Source organism: Scomber japonicus, chromosome 14, assembly GCF_027409825.1.
Source record: "Scomber japonicus isolate fScoJap1 chromosome 14, fScoJap1.pri, whole genome shotgun sequence".
Taxonomy (NCBI): Eukaryota; Metazoa; Chordata; class Actinopteri; order Scombriformes; family Scombridae; genus Scomber; species Scomber japonicus.
Genome location: NC_070591.1, coordinates 2,398,397 through 2,419,248, shown reverse-complemented (window position 1 = coordinate 2,419,248; position 20,852 = coordinate 2,398,397). Strand labels below are relative to the sequence as shown.

Sequence of the window (20,852 nt, the reverse complement as noted above, 5' to 3'; positions counted from 1 at the left end):
GTGCTTTAACTAAAGATAAATACATTCTGCCTAGTCAATTAAAGATATACATATAGGCATTATACTTAAAACTCAATCAATCAATCAATCTTTATTTATAAAGCGCCAAATCACAACAAAGTTATCTCAAGGCTCTTTCCACATAGAGCAGGTTCTAAACCGAACTCTCCAGGTTTTCACTTTAAAGAGACCCAACATTCCCACATGAGACACAGTGGATAGAAAAAAATCCCTTTTAACAGGAAGAACCCTCAGAACCATACTCAGAGTGGGAGAACATCTGCCTCGACCAGTTGGAATAGAGAGGAGAGAAAGGAAGGATAGAGGAGAGAGAGGAAGGAGAGGAGAGAGAGGAAGAGAGAAGAGAGGAAGGAGAGAGAGAGAGAGGAAGGAGAGGAGGAGGAAGAGGAAGGAGAGGAGAGAGGAGAGGAAGGAGAGGAGAGAGAGGAAGAATAGAAGAGAGAGAGAGGAAGGATAGAGGAGAGAAGCACAATGAAAATCAACAATGAAACTAGAACTTCTCATAGTATACTCCATAATAATTAAAAATAAGAAAATAAATGCTCATAAAAATATACAAGATACAACTTATAATCAACTCTAAATGTTAAATACTACATACTAATTAAAGCACTAATGTTTCTACAGTTCTATAATCAATATTCAGCATATGAGGTAAAAAATAAGATGTTTATAATATGAAAACATTTCAATAAAAAGTCAAAATAAAAACACTCGATCATTTTCACAAATCTGAAGAAGTTGAGTGTGGAGTTGAATCACACAGTAGAGGGTCACCAGCATGAAGAGGTTACTAGCTCTTATGATGCATGCTGGGATGGATCCCATCTTGTGTCATTGTTCTAACACAGGGGTGTCAAACATGCGGACCGTGGGCCAGAAACGGCCCGCTGAGGGGTGCAATCCGGCCCACTTCCCTTCTTGTGTTCTTTTCCTTCCTTCCTATCTTCCTTTTCTCCTTTCTTCCTTCTGTCCTTCCTCCCTACCTTCCTTATTTCCTTTCTTTGTTCCGACCTTCCTTCCATCTGTCCTTCCTCCCTAACCTCCTTTTTTCCTTCCATCTGTCCTTCCTCCCTCCCTTCCTTTTTTCCTTCCATCTGTCCTTCCTCCCTACCTTCTTTATTTCCTTTCTTTGTTTCAACCTTCCTTCCATCTGTCCTTCCTCCCTGCCTTCCTTTTTTCCTTCCATCTGTCCTTCCTCCCTACCTTCCTTTTTTCCTTCCTTCCATCTGTCCTTCCTCCCTACCTTCCTTATTTCCTTTCTTTGTTCCGACCTTCCTTCCATCTGTCCTTCCTCCCTCCCTTCCTGTTTTCCTTCCATCTGTCCTTCCTCCCTACCTTCTTTATTTCCTTTCTTTGTTTCGACCTTCCTTCCATCTGTCCTTCCTCCCTACCTTCCTTTTTGCCTTCCATTTGTCCTTCCTTCCTACCTTCCTTTTTTCCTTCCATCTGTCCTTCCTCCCTACCTTCCTTTTTTCCTTCCATCTGTCCTTCCTCCCTACCTTTCTTATTTCCTTTCTTTGTTCCGACCTTCCTTCCATCTGTCCTTCCTCCCTACCTTCCTTTTTTCCTTCCATCTGTCCTTCCTCTCTACCTTCCTGTCTTCCTTTTTTCCCTTTCTTCGTTCCTTCTTTCTGTCCTTCTGTCCTTCCTTCCTTCCTTTTAGTGGTCCGGCCCACATGAGATCAAATTGGTCTGTATGTGGCCCTTGAATGAAAATGAGTTTGACACCTCTGCTCTAACATTAAACACAGCTGGGAGCAGTTGGGGAGGAGCTTACCATAACAGCTGAAGCTTTGTTAACAGGCTCACATTTCCTCCACAATATTTTCACTCTCACTTATTTCAACTTGTTCATTTTCCTCCTGACAAATGATAAACAACCATCTGATGTTTCATTACTTTAACAATATGATCTCTGTTCCTGGTTTGAGTTCAAGTGTGAGAGCAGCACTGTTCTGTGTTAGTTTTATAGATATTATTTTAATATGTTTTAATGGTGGAAACAGGACTGGACCAGCTGCTGATATGATTAGGGTTGCAAAGGGGTGGAAAATTTCTGGTAATTTTCTGAAAACTTTCTGGTAAATTTCCATGGGAAGTTAAGCTCGGGATTTTGGAAATATTCCAAATTGGAAACTTTCCATGGGAATTATGGGAATTAAATGGGAATTAAATGGGAATTTGTGGCAATTGAGGGTAACTTAGTGGAGAGAAATGATACAATTAAAACAGACTTATTTATAAGTTGAACAATCAAACAGAACAAAAACATGAACGTGGAGTTAAATATTACCCAAAAATGAACTTTGTGCAGTCCACAGGCTCAAAAGTCTGGTTTTAGTCAGAATTATGCTAAAATATTATTTTACACAACTATATTTAAGTTCTCTAATAAGAACATACCTTCAGTTTAGTAAATTCCCGGTTTATTCCCGTTAAGTCCCATGGAAAGTTTCCAAGTTTGAATATTCCCGGAATTTTGCAACCCCAGATATGATCATCAAAACTTAGACTGGAATCAATAAATACAAAGTTGTTCAGCACAGGCTTGATGTTGTTATGAACAGAAGCAGGATATGATTTGACCTGCATGTTCCATAACCTTGGTAAGTTACCTGCCTGGTTACCTGTCTATACACATAATATACCAAATGACCACTGTTTAATATTTCCAGCTGAGACTGTGAGAAAACTACAACACGTCATCATTATTTCTACTCTGCTGCTCTGACTGTGGTAAAACAGCCACGTCTCACTCTCTCCCAGCAGTAATCCTTCTCCTGCTGAAAGTCACAGTCAATTCTCTTCTGCTTCATTCATTAGTTTTAGTCCTCGTTAACTCTCAGTGTGATTCTGAGACGCTTGATAAATATGAGCCCAGGCTCACAGTCTGACTTATAACACCTGTTTTTATCTTTTCTGCATCAAACAGCTCATGTAGAACTAATCTGTAAAGTGCTGACTTCAGCTAAATCCAGAGATAACTGTTCAGTTTGGAGTCAGTTAAGAGACTTAAGTGAAGACGACAAAATCCAGATCCAGACTCCAGATGGATCATCAGGATCCAGCTGATCCTCTCTCAACACTCCTGGATGTTCACTCTCACTCTGACAGAGATCACTTCAATCTGATGAGAGAAGAAGAAAGAAGAGAGGAGATAAATGAGTGTTTAGTGAGACTCACTTGATCAGCTGTCAGTCAGTGATGCAGCACATCCAGTATAAAGAGCAGCAGGGACTTCAGTCCTGTTCAGACCAGAAGTGGAACAGCTGTGCAGCGTAGCTTGCTTCCTTTCAGCTCTCATGTTAACGTGTTGGAGTGAACACACTGAGCTCCAAGCTCACACACCTGCACACACTTTTACTATCAAGTGTGTTTCCTCTGCAGATTTCACTCAAGTACACAGAGGAAATAAAGTGCTGAGAGTCATGAACACATCATTACTGCAGAAACAGAGACATTCACTCATCAGTTTACTGATGGATTTACTGCTGATACATGTCAACTCTTATCAAAGTTTAAAGCTACAGAGTCTCTGTGGGATTTGAAGATGTTTCCTGCTGTTAAATCATCACATGACAATCAGTCAGAGCTCTCAGCTAAACAGCTGCTGTGATTCCTGGACTTCAGCAGAGGTTCTGGTCTGTATAAAGACCACATGGTTACTAAACGTAATGACGCTTGTGTGAAATCAGAGCCAGTGATTTGCAGGCTGCAGTCAGACTGATCTTAGAGCTCTGACAAAGATGAACTGATCAATAGTTTAGTGTTGAAATGAGAGAACAAACACTTTGAGATCAGATTTGATGATGAGGATCACTGTCTCTATACATCTTGTAAGGCTGTCAGCTGTAATCCAGCTTTATTTCCTGCAGACATCAACACAACAACAACAGTCGTCTTCACATCAACTCAAACACATGATCACAACAAGCTTCTGGCTCATCTGATTGGCTGACTGTTCTCTCTCTCTCTGTCTTTCTGTCCAATCCTGAAGCCTGTCACCATTCTCCTCTCACAGCTTCACTGAGGAAAGCAGCACTGAGAAGGTTGGAGCTTCACCAGGAAATACTGGATCTTTGCTTTGATACTGACTGTGTTTAATACTAAACTGCTGAAACCAGCACAGACTGACTCCAACTCTCTACTCACATCAGAGTCTCCAGTCTGCAGTCTGGACTCTGCTGAAGATCAATCAGCTGCTTCATGTCTGAATCCTGCAGGCTGTTGTAGCTCAGATTCAGCTCTCTCAGATGGGAGGGGTTGGCCTTCAGAGCTGAGGCCAGATAATCACAGCTGATCTTTGACAAACTGCAGCCAAACAATCTGAATAAAGAATAAATGAAGTCAGTTTAGAAACAAAGTTCATATTTGAAATTATTAAATGTTTCATAATCTGTTCAGAGCTAAAGAAGATTTAAATGTAGAAGTTTAGAAAATGTGTGTGTTTGTGTGAGTGTGTGTTAGTGTGTGTGTGTGTGTCTGTGTGAGTGTGTGTTAGTGTGTGTGTGTGTGTCTGTGTGAGTGTGTGTTAGTGTGTGTGTGTCTAGTTTTAGTTTAGTTTATTTCAAATATGTTAAAATAGCGAAACAAAACAAATAGGCAGTGGTTTACAGCAAAAAAATTGAAATAGAATTTTTTTTTTAAAAAACCAACATTAAAACATATAATACACATATTTTCCTTCCATTTTCTTTTTTTCTTCCTCCTTTTTTTAACTTTCCTTTTTCAGGCATACAACAAACAATAAATATCTAATGTTCAAATGTTCAAATGGATGTAGGATGAAGCAATGAGCTTCTAGTACTACCCCCCCCCCCCTTTTTAACCATTTTTTAAAACATTTTTTAAGACCCTATCAGTCACTTCTAAGCTAAAGAAGGGAACACCCCCCCCCCCAAACAAAACTAAAACAAAGAGAATACAGAACATACAAACAAAAAACATCCAAAGATTTAAAACAACACGAGTGAATAATGGAAACAATAACAAAACAAACAAAAAGCACAAGTCACATTATCCCAGTCCCACTTTGTTCATCCTGTTTGTATTAGTCAAAAGTGTTATATGTGTGTGTGTGTGTGTGTGTGTGTGTGTGTGTGTGTGTGTGTGTGTGTGTGTGTGTGTGTGTGTGTAATAAGTTCAGTTGAATCTAATATGAGGCTTTGACAGTCTGGTAGACTCACACTAAAGGACGTGCACAGGTATGGGCTATTGTTGCCCTGGCAACAGCCCATTTGCCCTCTTTAGCTGAGCTGACCCTCCAGAGGGGAAACAAAGATTTTAAATGTATTAATTTAGCTGTTGTATGAATAAAGACAAGTAGTGTTTTCTGAAATGAGACCAAATGAATTTAAAATCATATAACTCAAACTTTTATGACTTTGTGATTGACTGTGTGACAGATGGGAGGGGTCCAGAGCAGAGCTGCTTAATCCGGCCCAGGGCCAAAAAACTATCAGACGCAGCTTTCAGGAAGACGCTGTAGTGTGACACTGAAGCTGTTATGAGAACACCAGGTGAGTTTAGAGTTATGGAAATGATTAACGATGGATGATATAACCTTTATGCTGCACACAACTGGAATCAGCTCCAACTGTAAGCATTTTTAAATCCAGGTTAAAAATATTTCTCTCTTCATGTGCTTATGATTGAGCTCTTTTAAAGCACTTTAAACTTAATCTTTCATCTTCACTGTATGTTCTTTTAATGATTTTAATACAAATCATTATTTTATGCTCCATCAGCAGTCTAGTTTATTTTATTCTCTCTTTCTATTTTTATTATTTTGGGTTTTCTTGTTTTTAATTGTATGTTTTTATGTTCTTTGTTTCCAATTCTTACTGTTAAATGTTTTTATGTAAAGCTCATTGAGTTGACTCTGGGTATGAAATGAACTATATAAATAAAGCTGCCTTGCCTATAACCTGTCAGATGATCTGTGAATAAACATTTCCACATATACTTCTGAATGTGAAGAGTCAGTTTCTCACGTTTGCATCAATATTCCCTTATATTATATATTATATTATATTATATTATATCATATCATATCATATCATATTATATTATATCATATTATATTATATTATATTATATTATATTATGGTATATTATATTATATTATATTATGTTGTATTATGGTATATTATATCATGTTATGTTATGTTATGTTATGTTCTCATTATGCTATCGTTTAGCTAGCTTTAGCTTGCTGGATATATCAGGATCATTCTTCAGCTCTGTTATGATTACATGAAGTGTAACTGTTGAATCATGTTAGATAACAGATAGTTTACTGTCAGTATGAAGCTGTGTGATGTTCAGCTTCTTTCTAGCTGAGACATGAACTGCTAGCTTTGTTCTTCATTCATTCAGGTTGTGATTCACTTTCAACCAACAAGCAGACGGAGCTGATAGAAGTCGTATTATAATTATTATTATTATTGTTATTATTCACCTCATTATGAGATTATTCAAGTTGGTTAAAATGTGTCTTAATGAAGGTTTTCATGTTAATTGTGGGAGCTTACAGTATGGGCTATAATGCCCTCTTAAAAGACTCCAACAGAGAAAGAGCTGAGGGAGGCAGCAAAGGGCAGAAAACTTTACAGAGCTGGATTCAGACCAGCAGGTGAAGAAAACATGATCATGAAATCCTTTATGTCATTTCTGTATTCTAGTACATATTTATACATACAAGACTACATAAACCCTGCTCCAGTCTAAGTCCTGGGCTTCACCAGGAATCATTGAGTGAAGCTGTTGTCAGTGTTGATGAAAATTCAACTGGCTGCATTCAAGTGTTCAATTGTGTGAGTGCATTATTTACCAGTTCAACAGTTCTAATCATTTCAATTACTAACATTTGACTGAAGTAGAAGTACAATCAAATACTTGGTTTATGTTAAATTTCCAATTATTCAAATTTGATAATCCTACTTTTAGATCTTTACGTTTCATGATGAATAAAATATCAACTTATAATAATCTGATTTCAATAGTTTGTTTGAAGTTTGAATATTGTGGTTTTCACATTTTTGTAAATGTTTGCTCAGAGTTTGAATGTTTCCACAGTCTGCTGCTGTCCATAAGAAGTGAAATGAAGGACCATGTTAGGACCGTGGCAGTGTTCAACTCAAGAAGCAAAATCATGTTGCTGCTTAAACTAGTTACAAGAAACTGTATGAGCAATAATATGCTAGCTTAATTATTTCATTAATCTTTAGAATTTAAAGTTGATTTGTGGTTAGTTAAACTGAGTTTTACACCGTTAAGATACATGTTGACAGGTGATATGTAAAATTAGGGTGTCTGTGTGTGTGTGTGTGTGTGTGAGTGAGTGAGTGAGTGAGTGAGTGAGTGAGTGAGTGAGTGAGTGAGTGTGTGTGTGTGTGTGTGTGTGTGTGTGTGTGTGTGTGTGTGTGTGTGTGTGTGTGTGTGTGTGTATGCGTGTGTTTGTGTGTAATAAGTCCAGTTGAAGCTAATATGAGGCTTTGACAGTCTGGTAGACTCACACTTGATTAGTGTGACTCAAAGTTTCAGAATATTTAGAAGTAAATTCCCTCTTTGAGTTTGGATCCCTCCACTGCAGCTCAGCAAGGAAACACTGAAGAAACACAAACATACTTACTTGATATGTGGAACTCAGACTGCTGAAGCCTCATATTAGTTTACACTCTGGAAGTCATTTTTACTCACAACAAGACTGTGGATTTTAAATTCCTGAAAACATTTACATTCTACACATTTGTGTTCAACAAATCCTGAAAATTATGAACCAAACATTTGAAACTTCACTGAAGAATTTGAATTTAATAAATAGAAATAAATCTACCAAAGCTACAGTCTGTGAACTCACATCAGAGTCTCCAGTCTACAGTTTGGACTCTCCAGTCCAGCAGACAGACGCTTCACTGATGAATCAGACAGTTTGTTCCAGCTCAGGTCCAGATGTGTCAGATGAGGGTTGGACTTCAGAGCTGAGGCCAAAACTTCACAGTGAGTCTCTGAGACTCCACAGTCAACAAGTCTGTAATGACACAAATATTACAACATATGTTATCATGAAAGAGACACTTTATATTTACTTCATGCATTTGATGATCAAACAGTTTGACATTCACTATTTTGATGAACATTTGATCTTCACATCAGTGGTTCAGATCATCTTTTTAATATTGAAATCTTTGTTTTGTGAGGCATTTTATTCCTTTAATGGACAGTTGAGAGATAAACAGGAAACAAGAGGAGAGAGAGACAGAGAATGACATGCAACAAAGGTCCAGCACCAGAATCAAAGCACAGACCAGTAAGCTACCAGAACACTCCCAGTTCAGCTGATGCTGTCTCACTGTGCTTGAATGAAACAATCATTCTCATCACTCTCTCTCAGACCTGCACACTTTAATCTTTGTTTAGCTTTAATCTTGCAGATGAAGGAGAGAACATGGAGTTACATTGAGGCTTCCATAATGTGCACAGTGTGTGTGTGTGTGATCTGATCCCATGCCTGTCTCCACTAAGTTAACATGAGGACATCTTGATTAGAAAAGCACTTTTACTGTCCACTATGTTTAATGTGACTGCAGGATATTTAGACTCAGTTCAGCTCAGTGAACAGTTCCAGTTGAGAAAGATCATCTCTCTTTGCTACCTGCTGCTGTCAGGTTCACATCCATAAGCAGCTACATTTACTGACTGTTCACAAACACTAATGAAACTAATCACCTGACAATATTACACCTGTACATCATTAAATATGAATGGATTCAATATTTAGATGTTTAGTTGTCCACTTTCTTTTCTGAGAATCTGAAAAACTGATTCAGCACAAACACAATGAACAAACCAATCAGGTTGAATTATTTGAACATGATGTCATCAGAAAGATGTTATCAGGGTATCAGCATTAAAATATAACATTGAGCTTTAATGTGTATCAGATCTCTTTAAACAGGCTGAATTCTGCCATTCTGCTCTTATATATTGATCAGACCTCTGTGCATTTCCTGCTACTACTCTTCTCTACACCAACAAGAGAGAAAACAGCTGAGAGTTTCTTTCTGTGAGCAACAGAATATCAGAAAGACTTCAGAACAACACCATGTAACACCACTTCCCTCTTTACAATAAAAAGATGAACTGATGAGAAATAAAAGGCTCCATTGCTCGGTTCAACACACTCAGGGGTTTAGTCTCTATGACCAGTAGTTTACGGAGGCTAATGTTGGTTAACGTTAGCTAACTTTACATATTGATGTATAACTGACATTACTGAACCAGTTTGATGATTAGATGACTATTCTCTACTTCATTTGCACTGTATGTCCTTTAATGATTTTAAATGCAAATCATTGTTTTATGTTCTATTTTAGTCTAGCATTTTATTTTCTTTCTCTCTTTCTATGTTTCTGTACTGTGTTTTATTTTTAATAATTGGGATCTTTTTTTAAATTGTATGTTTTAATGTTTCCAATTCTTACTGTCAAATGTTTGTTTTTATGTAAAACACATTGAGTTGACTCTGGGTATGAAATGATCTACATAAATAAAGCTGCCTGCCTTGATGCTACTAAACCACTGTCACAGTAACATACTCCATTTAATTACATTTATATAACAATAAAGTGTGTGTGTGTGTGTGTGTGTGTGTGTGTATGTGTGTGTGTGTGTGTGTACGTGTGTGTGTGTGTGTAATAAGTCCAGTTGAAGCTAATATGAGGCTTTGACAGTCTGGTAGACTCACACTTGATTAGTGTGACTCAAAGTTTCAGAATATTTAGAAGTAAATTCCCTCTTTGAGTTTGGATCCCTCCACTGCAGCTCAGCAAGGAAACACTGAAGAAACACAAACATACTTACTTGATATGTGGAACTCAGACTGCTGAAGCCTCATATTAGTTTACACTCTGGAAGTCATTTTTACTCACAACAAGACTGTGGATTTTAAATCCCTGAAAACATTTACATTCTACACATTTGTGTTCAACAAATCCTGAAAATTATAAATCCAAACATTTGAAACTTCACTGAAGAATCTGAATTTAATAAATAGAAATAAATCTACCAAAGCTACAGTCAGTGAACTCACATCAGAGTCTTCAGTCTACAGTTTGGACTCTCCAGTCCAGCAGACAGACGCTTCACTGATGAATCAGACAGTTTGTTCCAGCTCAGGTTCAGATCTGTCAGATGAGGGTTGGACTTCAGAGCTGAGGCCAAAACTTCACAGTGAGTCTCTGAGAGTCCACAGTCATAAAGGCTGTAATGACACAAATATTACAACATATGTTATCATGAAAGAGACACTTTATATTTACTTCATGCATTTGATGATCAAACAGTTTGACATTCACTATTTTGATGAACATTTGATCTTCACATCAGTGGTTCAGATCATCTTTTTAATATTGAAATCTTTGTTTTGTGAGGCATTTTATTCCTTTAATGGACAGTTGAGAGATAAACAGGAAACAAGAGGAGAGAGAGACAGAGAATGACATGCAACAAAGGTCCAGCACCAGAATCAAAGCACAGACCAGTAAGCTACCAGAACACTCCCAGTTCAGCTGATGCTGTCTCACTGTGCTTGAATGAAACAATCATTCTCATCACTCTCTCTCAGACCTGCACACTTTTAATCTTTGTTTAGCTTTAATCTTGCAGATGAAGGAGAGAACATGGAGTTACATTGAGGCTTCCATAATGTGCACAGTGTGTGTGTGTGTGATCTGATCCCATGTCTGTCTCCACTAAGTTAACATGAGGACATCTTGATTAGAAAACCACTTTTACTGTCCACTATGTTTAATGTGACTGCAGGATATTTAGACTCAGTTCAGCTCAGTGAACAGTTCCAGTTGAGAAAGATCATCTCTCTTTGCTACCTGCTGCTGTCAGGTTCACATCCATAAGCAGCTACATTTACTGACTGTTCACAAACACTAATGAAACTAATGACCTGACAATATTACACCTGTACATCATTAAATATGAATGTATTCAATATTTAGATGTTTAGTTGTCCACTTTCTTTTCTGAGAATCTGAAAAACTGATTCAGCACAAACACAATGAACAAACCAATCAGGTTGAATTATTTTAACATGATGTCATCAGAAAGATGTTATCAGGGTATCAGCATTAAAATATAACATTGAGCTTTAATGTGTATCAGATCTCTTTAAACAGGCTGAATTCTGCCATTCTGCTCTTATATATTGATCAGACCTCTGTGCATTTCCTGCTACTACTCTTCTCTACACCAACAAGAGAGAAAACAGCTGAGAGTTTCTTTCTGTGAGCAACAGAATATCAGAAAGACTTCAGAACAACACCATGTAACACCACTTCCCTCTTTACAATAAAAAGATGAACTGATGAGAAATAAAAGGCTCCATTGCTCGGTTCAACACACTCAGGGGTTTAGTCTCTATGACCTGTAGTTTACGGAGGCTAATGTTGGTTAACGTTAGCTAACTTTACATATTGATGTATAACTGACATTACTGAACCAGTTTGATGATAAGATGACTATTCTCTACTTCATTTGCACTGTATGTCCTTTAATGATTTTAACCCTTAGATGCATAAGTGGGGTCAAAAGTGACCCAGAGGGTTGTTATTCTTCAAAATCTCTGAAATTAAAAGTTTTTACACTTCCATATTCCAGGTATTCCTCATAAAACATGCTTGTGACTTGAGGCCATTTTAATTTTTAAAAATGTTTTTATACATTTAAAGAAATTGCAGTTTTTGTGTCACTACCCCAGTTTTCCATAAGTGGGGTCAAAATGACCCCAAGCATTTCCTATAGAATCATCATATATATATCAATCATATTGGTCAACAAAGTAGACATTAGTTAGCTAACTACAAAATAATGTTAGTAGTAATGTTTGTACTCTGTTAGCTAGTTTACTACTGCTAGCTCTGTTAGCTAGCTTACTAAGCTAGTGTAATGTTAGCTGGCTTCAGTGGTGTGCACAAGGGGGGGCAGGGGCGGCGGTCGCCCCGCCTCGTGGCCCAATTGTTGAAAAACGAGCGCTAAAGTGCCCTCTTGGGAGCCAAACATGTGCTAAGGTGTCCTCTTGGGAGCCAAACATGTGCTAAGGTGCCCTCTTGGGAGCCAGAACGCGTGCTAAGGTGCCCTCTTGAGAGCCAAAACATGTGCTAAGGTGCCCTTTTGGGAGCCAGAACGCGTGCTAAGGTTCCGTTTTGGGAGCCAGAACACGTGCTAAGGTGCCCTTTTGGGAGCCAGGACGTGTGCTAAGGTGCCCTCTTGGGAGCCAAACGCATGCTAAGGTGCCCTCTTGGGAGCCAAACGCGTGCTAAGGTGCCCTCTTGGGAGCCAAACGCGTGCTAAGGTGCCCTCTTGGGAGCCAAACGCGTGCTAAGGTGCCCTCTTGGGAGCCAAACGCGTGCTAAGGTGCCCTCTTGGGAGCCAAACGCGTGCTAAGGTGCCCTCTTGAGAGCCAAAACATGTGCTAAGGTGCCCTTTTGGGAGCCAGAACGCTTGCTAAGGTTCCGTTTTGGGAGCCAGAACGCGTGCTAAGGTGCCCTCTTGAGAGCCAAAACATGTGCTAAGGTGCCCTTTTGGGAGCCAGAACGCGTGCTAAGGTGCCCTCTTGGGAGCCAAACGCATGCTAAGGTGCCCTCTTGGGAGCCAAACGCGTGCTAAGGTGCCCTCTTGGGAGCCAAACGCGTGCTAAGGTGCCCTCTTGGGAGCCAAACGCGTGCTAAGGTGCCCTCTTGGGAGCCAAACGCGTGCTAAGGTGCCCTCTTGAGAGCCAAAACATGTGCTAAGGTGCCCTTTTGGGAGCCAGAACGCGTGCTAAGGTTCCGTTTTGGGAGCCAGAACGCGTGCTAAGGTGCCCTCTTGAGAGCCAAAACATGTGCTAAGGTGCCCTTTTGGGAGCCAGAACGCGTGCTAAGGTGCCCTCTTGGGAGCCAGACGCGTGCTAAGGTGCCCTCTAGGGAGCCAAACGTGTGCTAAGGTGCCCTCTTGGGAGCCAAACGCGTGCTAAGGTGCCCTCTTGGGAGCCAGACGCGTGCTAAGGTGCCCTCTTGAGAGCCAAAACGCGGGCTAAGGTACGAGCCAAACGTGTGCTAAGGTGCCCTCTTGGGAGCCAAACGCGTGCTAAGGTGCCCTCCTGGTTGGCAAAACATGCGAAACTGTGCTCTTGGGTGGCAAAAAAGTGCGCAAAAGTGCCCTTTTCAGTGGCGAGAACGTGCTGTATGTGCCCTTTTTTTCTTTTCGCCCCTACCCTTCAAAAAGTCTGTGCACACCACTGGCTGGCTTTACTAAACTAGTGTAATGTTAGCTGGCTTAGTAAGCTAGCTAACATTACACTAGCTTAGTAAACCAGCTGATATTACTGCATTTGTTATGTAGAGACTAACTATATTCATTAGTCCTTGTAATAAAAACTAACCTGTTAGGTAACCTATTATATGGTTATTGAATATTGATTGGTGTGTGTGTGTGTGTGTGTGTGTGTGTGTGTGTGTGTGTGTGTGTGTGTGCGTGTTAAAAAAAAGTTATAAATAAACTTGTTAAATGTAAAATCTGTTTTTTGTTGACTCCAATATAATAAATATAATCACCTTTAACCAAAATGAAAGACATTTTGTAAATTCATTGCAAAAACACATTGATTCTAATTGGGGTCATTTTTGACCCCACTCATGGAAGAGTGTAGGTATTGGTCGTTCATGCATCCAAGGGTTGAATGCAAATCATTGTTTTATGCTCTATTTTAGTCTAGCATTTTATTTGATTTATTCCTATTTTTCTGTACTGTGTCTCATTTTTTTTATAATTGGGATTTTTTTTAATTGTATGTTTTAATGTTTCAATTTTTTACGAAAATTTGATTTTTAATGTTTTAATTTATTTTTTTTATTGTACTTTTTTATGTTTCCAATTCTTACTGTCAAATGTTTGTTTTTATGTAAAACACATTGAGTTGACTCTGGGTATGAAATGATCTACATAAATAAAGCTGCCTGCCTTGATGCTACTAAACCACTGTCACAGTAACATACTCCATTTAATTACATTTATATAATAATTAAGTGTCTGTGTGTGTGTGTGTGTGTGTGTGTGTGTGTGTGTGTGTGTGTGTGTAATAAGTCCAGTTGAAGCTAACATGAGGCTTTGACAGTCTGGTAGACTCACACTTGATTAGTGTGACTCAAAGTTTCAGAATATTTAGAAGTAAATTCCCTCTTTGAGTTTGGATCCCTCCACTGCAGCTCAGCAAGGAAACACTGAAGAAACACAAACATACTTACTTGATATGTGGAACTCAGACTGCTGAAGCCTCATATTAGTTTACACTCTGGAAGTCATTTTTACTCACAACAAGACTGTGGATTTTAAATTCCTGAAAACATTTACATTCTACACATTTGTGTTCAACAAATCCTGAAAATTATGAACCAAACATTTGAAACTTCACTGAAGAATTTGAATTTAATAAATAGAAATAAATCTACCAAAGCTACAGTCAGTGAACTCACATCAGAGTCTTCAGTCCACAGTTTGGACTCTCCAGTCCAGCAGACAGACGCTTCACTGATGAATCAGACAGTTTGTTGTTAGTCAGGTCCAGATGTGTCAGATGAGGGTTGGACTTCAGAGCTGAGGCCAAAACTTCACAGTGAGTCTCTGAGAGTCCACAGTCATAAAGGCTGTAATGACACAAATATTACAACATATGTTATCATGAAAGAGACACTTTATATTTACTTCATGCATTTGATGATCAAACAGTTTGACATTCACTATTTTGATGAACATTTGATCTTCACATCAGTGGTTCAGATCATCTTTTTAATATTTAAATCTTTGTTTTGTGAGGCATTTTATTCCTTTAATGGACAGTTGAGAGATAAACAGGAAACAAGAGGAGAGAGAGACAGAGAATGACATGCCACAAAGGTCCAGCACCAGAATCAAAGCACAGACCAGTAAGCTACCAGAACACTCCCAGTTCAGCTGATGCTGTCTCACTGTGCTTGAATGAAACAATCATTCTCATCACTCTCTCTCAGACCTGCACACTTTTAATCTTTGTTTAGCTTTAATCTTGCAGATGAAGGAGAGAACATGGAGTTACATTGAGGCTTCCATAATGTGCACAGTGTGTGTGTGTGATCTGATCCCATGTCTGTCTCCACTAAGTTAACATGAGGACATCTTGATTAGAAAAGCACTTTTACTGTCCACTATGTTTAATGTGACTGCAGGATATTTAGACTCAGTTCAGCTCAGTGAACAGTTCCAGTTGAGAAAGATCATCTCTCTTTGCTACCTGCTGCTGTCAGGTTCACATCCATAAGCAGCTACATTTACTGACTGTTCACAAACACTAATGAAACTAATCACCTGACAATATTACACCTGCTCAGTAGGGTGTATAACCATGGACGTAATTTTGGGGGGGGGCATGTCCCCTGCCCTTTTTAAAAAAAGGCAGTTTTGGTCCCAATTGGCAACACTGATAGCCCCCGCCACCTCAGTACTCGAGCCAGTTGTGTCCCCCCCACCTCTGAAATCAAAATTTCGTCCGTGTGTATAAAATTGGTTTATGAAGAGGGAGGGGGGGGGGGGGGGGGGGGGGGCAAAACAAGGGGTCTGTTTGGTCCTCCGCCATAAAAATGTTTTCAATTTGAAAAAAATTTTCATTTCCTGTATTTCTACATACATTTAGGGACTATGGTCATAAATTCAGGAAATAATGAAGTTGGTCATGATGATATCTTCTGCCAGAGAGTATAGTACTAAAATATGTATAAGAAAAAGGCCGATACCCAGATAGCAAATTGTCATTGAAACAATGTTGATTTTCCATCTGAATCATCAGAATGGTTGATATTGAAATCTCAACGCTAAATCAATGTTGAATCACTGTTACAATAACGATGAAACCCAACGTTGAAAACAGTGACATTGAAATAACATTGATTTATAATTGACCGGGAAAGATGATTGAAAAGTCATTGATTTATAGTTGACCGGGAAAGATGATTGAAAAGTCATTGATTTATAGTTGACCGGGAAAGATGATTGAAAAGTCATTGATTTATAGTTGACCGGGAAAGATGATTGAAAAGTCATTGAATTATAGTTGACCGGGAGACCATCATGTTTAGACCAACGTTTCTGCACTACACATCTCATTTCTGAATCCATATCAGGTAAGCACATTTATCTACATTTATCTAATCTTTGAATGCTGAATTGTACCCAATTGATGTTCGTAAAGTGTAACATTATAGTTTATTTACATAGTGCAGCATTATATGCAGTCATTCGTATGCTGTCAGAACTTCTACCATTAATTTATAAGTTAATATACTAATACACACATTCACGCAGCACCACAGCAAGTATTTATGTACCGGTTTATTTCGTGGAAATGTTAGCTTTAAATAAACAGGACGTGAAATTATCGATGAAGTGTATACATAACCGTTAGCATTAGCGTTAGCGTTAGCATTAGCGTTAATATTATAAGTTAAAGATAAAGTCACAATACATGCACAGTAACAGCAGATTCACGTACACACTGTGTGTTTCCATGGTTACAAAAATACTCTTGCTGTAGAGTTATCAGGACTGTGGTTGGTTGTTAAAGTTAAATTGCTGTTTACTTAACCTTTTTTGTCCTTTTTACAGATCATTGATCCCCATCATTTATCAAGTAAGCAAGTCTTTAAAGTATTTTGTGCCTTATTTTTGTTTCTTTTTAATATCTGAATCTGCACACCACTTGCACAATGGCATGTACAGTAATAGCTATTAACTGACAGTTTGTGTTTTGCTTGTGTTTTCTGTTTTAGATGCCCTGACACTACAAATGGGGACTGCAAACGAATGAGCCTTCTCTCAGGCAGATCAGAAGAGGCTGCATTACACCCCAGACCAGACAGGAGGGATTGGACCCTCTTAGAAGCTTTGAAATTTGGTGAAATTTATTGATTAAATAAATGACTGTTTGTTTAAAAAAAAAAACATTGTGTGCATTTGTCATTTGCTATTATATAAAAACCTGTTTAATAAGGCCCATCATATTTAGGCCTATGTCTATAACACCCTGACTGTAGATAAAGCAGGATTTGTATTATTAGCCTATTTTTATAAAGGCATATTTAGTAATTATTGTGGTTTAATATTATTATATTTAATATTGAAATATCATTGAAAGCACGTTGATCTATAGTTAGGTTGAAATTTCAACATTGTTTCAACGTTTGTGTTGGTTGAAATACCATTGAAATTCTGTTGATCTTCAGTTAGAAAATCAACGTTGTTTCAATATTAATTGAGGGTGCAAAAATGATGTTGAATCAACGTCAGAGTTCAACGTTGTTTCAATGACTTAACGTTGACAAAACAATGTTGATTTAACATTGTTTCAATGACTCTTTGCTATCTGGGTAGCCAGGACTTAACACAATCATCTTATTTTACTTGTTGTTTAATTGTTTATGATTTAAATGATTTGCATCATACATCTTTGTGCTTCTGCTGCTTCTCTCTGTCTCACCCTCTTTGTCTTGAGGCAGCTCCACCTCATCTGTCCTCTGATATGAAAGCAGGGCCTGAATTTCAGCGCGGGATTGCGGGTATTGCGCACAATTTAATTGATTCCCGCAAGTCCAACACTTATAATGCGGGAAATTCCCGCACACATTTACAGCGATGTACATTAATGTTCAACCAACGTCTGCAGCGGGCCGGAATCGCTGTGTCCGACTGTCTGACTGCGACCCTGAACACACCTGTAGCTCTCTGTACCTCCCGCTAGCATAACACAGAGAAGCTAACAGTGATATTAAGTTTAAGGAAACAAACACAGACAAGCTAACAGTGATATTAAGTTTAAGGAAACAAACACAGAGAAGCTAACAGTGATATTAAGTTTAAGGAAACAAACACAGAGAAGCTAACAGTGATATTAAGTTTAAGGAAACAAACACAGACAAGCTAACAGTGATATTAAGTTTAAGGAAACAAACACAGAGACGCTAACAGTGATATTAAGTTTAAGGAAACAAACACAGAGACGCTAACAGTGATATTAAGTTTAAGGAAACAAACACAGGCCGCTGGTTAAAACATAAATCTACATCATCTGAGGCAGAACCTGCTCAGCTGATGAAAACAGCGACATGAGATGTCACCATTAACAACGTTAATCCTCAGACAGGTAACTGTGATGTTGCTATAGTAACAAGTTTCAGGCTAACTGTGATGGCAAACTGTGACGTTACTATAGCAACAAGCTTCCGGCTAATCGGCTCAGAGTAAATGAACGGCTCCAACTAAACAGCTGATATTAACGGCACAATGTGTAAAATGCTGCGGTGCTGCGCGTTTTATCAGCTGATGTTACAAAACCTCAATTTTAAGTCACTCAGATGTTTCTCATTCAGCAGACCTGAAGAGAGAGAGAGAAGCTACTGAAGCTGAATATAACTACTTAACTGTATAATACTATATAACTTGTAATTACTATAAAATATAGTTCAGAGAATAAGTTAACTATATAAAATACATTAACTGGCTTCCAATCTAATTTAATCCAATACAGCAGCTCTGCTATGAATTCTACATTTATGAAGTTTATACATTTTTTGACATTAAGGTGTAAATTCTGCTTTATGTTCATTATTGAGAGATTGTGGTGTATTAGGGTGAATTATATTGAAAGGTGTTCCTAATATTTTTTCCACTCCATTAACATACATGAGGAGGTACACCACCACCACTTAGTATAACCTCAGTAATAAACAAAGTAGAATTATCACTTTTTTGACAATGTCAACAAAAACTGAAAATATATAAACTCCAAAAAAAGCAGAATTTATATCAGAGCTGTTTATTGGATTGAATTATATTGTATTGCATGTGTTCCTAAAGAAGTTGCAGGTGACTGTAGTTCAGAGAATAAAACTACTAAATAACTAATTACTATATAATATAGTTCCTTAAATTGAAGGAAAGTGCCAAAATACAATCTGTAGTAAGAATAGGACAAGATACGACCTATAATCCCCCCAACAAAGTAAAATCCCCCATATATGAAGCATTTAAGGGGGGAATTCCCCCTATTTTCAAAAATGATTTTCAGGCCCTGTGAAAGCAATCTAGTTATGATCATATTGAACCATTGGTGTGTGAGTCTAACATTAGACTAGCAGCCAGAGAGTCCACCAATCCTTTTTTCCACTTGTTACTGTTATAATAGCGTGTTAGTCATTAAGTTTCATTTGTGGAAAAAATAAGAAAGGGAAAACTTTTACCTATTTGTGAAGATTTCACTATTTTGTTCATATGTTGACGACTTTAAGAACAGGTCCAGACAGAAACCACCTACCTAGACTGGTCAAATCTGGACTGAATTATCTCAGAGGCCAAAGTCTCTTTAAAACACAGTATCACAACTGTGACAACTTTAGTGTATTTATGAAAATGCAATAAAAGCAGATTTCACTTCATTGCATTTTCACATATAGGTGAAAGTTTATTTTTTTCCACAAATGAAATAAAGCTTTAACACAAATGCGAAAGTGTGTCTCAGAAAACATTACAGCTCTACCTAATGACTAACACGCTATTATGACAGTAAAAAGTGGAAAAGAACGGATGTAAGTTAAGGTTCCCTTAAATAACCCCTTAACTGCAGGAGGTAACTTCATCCCTTACCCAAACTCTAATGACATGACCCCCCCCCCCCCCCCCCCCCGTGAAATTACACCTCAGCCTGTACATCATTAAATATTAATGTAATTAAGTATTTAGACGTTTAGTTGTCAACTTTCTTTTCTGTGACCAACAGAATATAAGGCAAGTGAGTTGTTGAGTTGTATTTAAATATGTGTGTGCATGTGTGTGTCTTTCTGTGTGTGTGTGTCTAAAAAGATGAATTCAGCTATAAACAAGTAGAGCACTATTTTAACAATAAGAATTTTACATTATTTATATTTGAAGAACTAAACTACTAATCTACACTGATTTATAATATTAATCACATCTGGACTTACTCAGCCTTTCTGCAGTTCCTCACAGCTGGGATCAGTCTCAGTCGTCCCTCCTCTGATGTGTTGTACTCCTCCAGGTTAAACTCATCCAGAACCTCCTCTGACATCTGCAGCATGTAGGCCAGAGCTGAGCAGTGGATCTCAGAGAGTTCCTTCCCTGATCTGTTCTTTGACTTCAGGAACTGTTGGATCTCCTGATGTACTGAGCGGTCGTTCATCTCCATCAGACAGTGGAAGATGTTGATGCTTCTGTCAGGAGAGATATCACCACTGTTCATCTCCTTCAGGTTGTTGATGACTCTCTGGATAGTTTCTGGACTGTTGTCTGTCTGACCCAGCAGGCCTCCTAAGAGACTCTGGTTGGACTCCAGAGAGAGGCCATGAAGGAAGCGGACAAACAGGTCCAGGTGGCCATTTTTACTTCTGAGAGATTTCTCCATGACTCTCTTCAGAAAGTCATCCAGAGATGTTAAATCATGATCACTGTCAGATGGCTTGTTTCTGAAAGGAGCGGAAACTTTCTCGAGGAAAGACTTTGATTCTCTCAGGAAGTCCTTCAGTACCTTTGTCTTCCTGCTGGTGTAACAGTGGTACATGTAGACTGCAGCCAGAAACTCCTGAATGCTCAGATGAACAAAGCTGTAGACTGTTTTCTGGAAGATCACACTCTCTCTTTTGAAGATCTGTGTACAAACTCCTGATAACACCGAGGCCTCTGTGACATCAAGACCACACTGCTCCAGGTCTTCTTGGTAGAACATGATGTTTCCTTTC

General features: G+C 38.4%; 1 protein-coding gene across 1 annotated transcript; it reads right to left on the bottom strand.

The window, feature by feature from the left end:
* Positions 1 to 2,988: 2,988 nt before the first annotated feature.
* LOC128373248 (ribonuclease inhibitor-like) lies at positions 2,989 to 20,185 on the bottom strand. Its single transcript, XM_053333539.1, has 5 exons — positions 20,148 to 20,185; positions 14,550 to 14,720; positions 7,886 to 8,056; positions 4,228 to 4,350; positions 2,989 to 2,992 (listed from the first exon to the last, which is right to left on the bottom strand). The coding sequence occupies exons 1-5, from the start codon at positions 20,183 to 20,185 to the stop codon at positions 2,989 to 2,991; spliced, it is 507 nt and encodes a 168-aa protein (XP_053189514.1).
* Between the last annotated feature and the right edge of the window lie 667 nt (positions 20,186 to 20,852).

Coding starts and splice junctions, on each gene's coding strand:
- LOC128373248 (XM_053333539.1), bottom strand. CDS start 20,185: ATGTCAGAGGAGGTTCTGGATGAGTTTAACCTGGAGGA. Junction 8,057..14,549: donor TGTGGACTGAAGACTCTGAT/GTGAGTTCACTG, acceptor GTGTCATTACAG/ACTTGTTGACTGTGGAGTCT. Junction 4,351..7,885: donor TGTAGACTGGAGACTCTGAT/GTGAGTTCACAG, acceptor TTCTTTATTCAG/ATTGTTTGGCTGCAGTTTGT.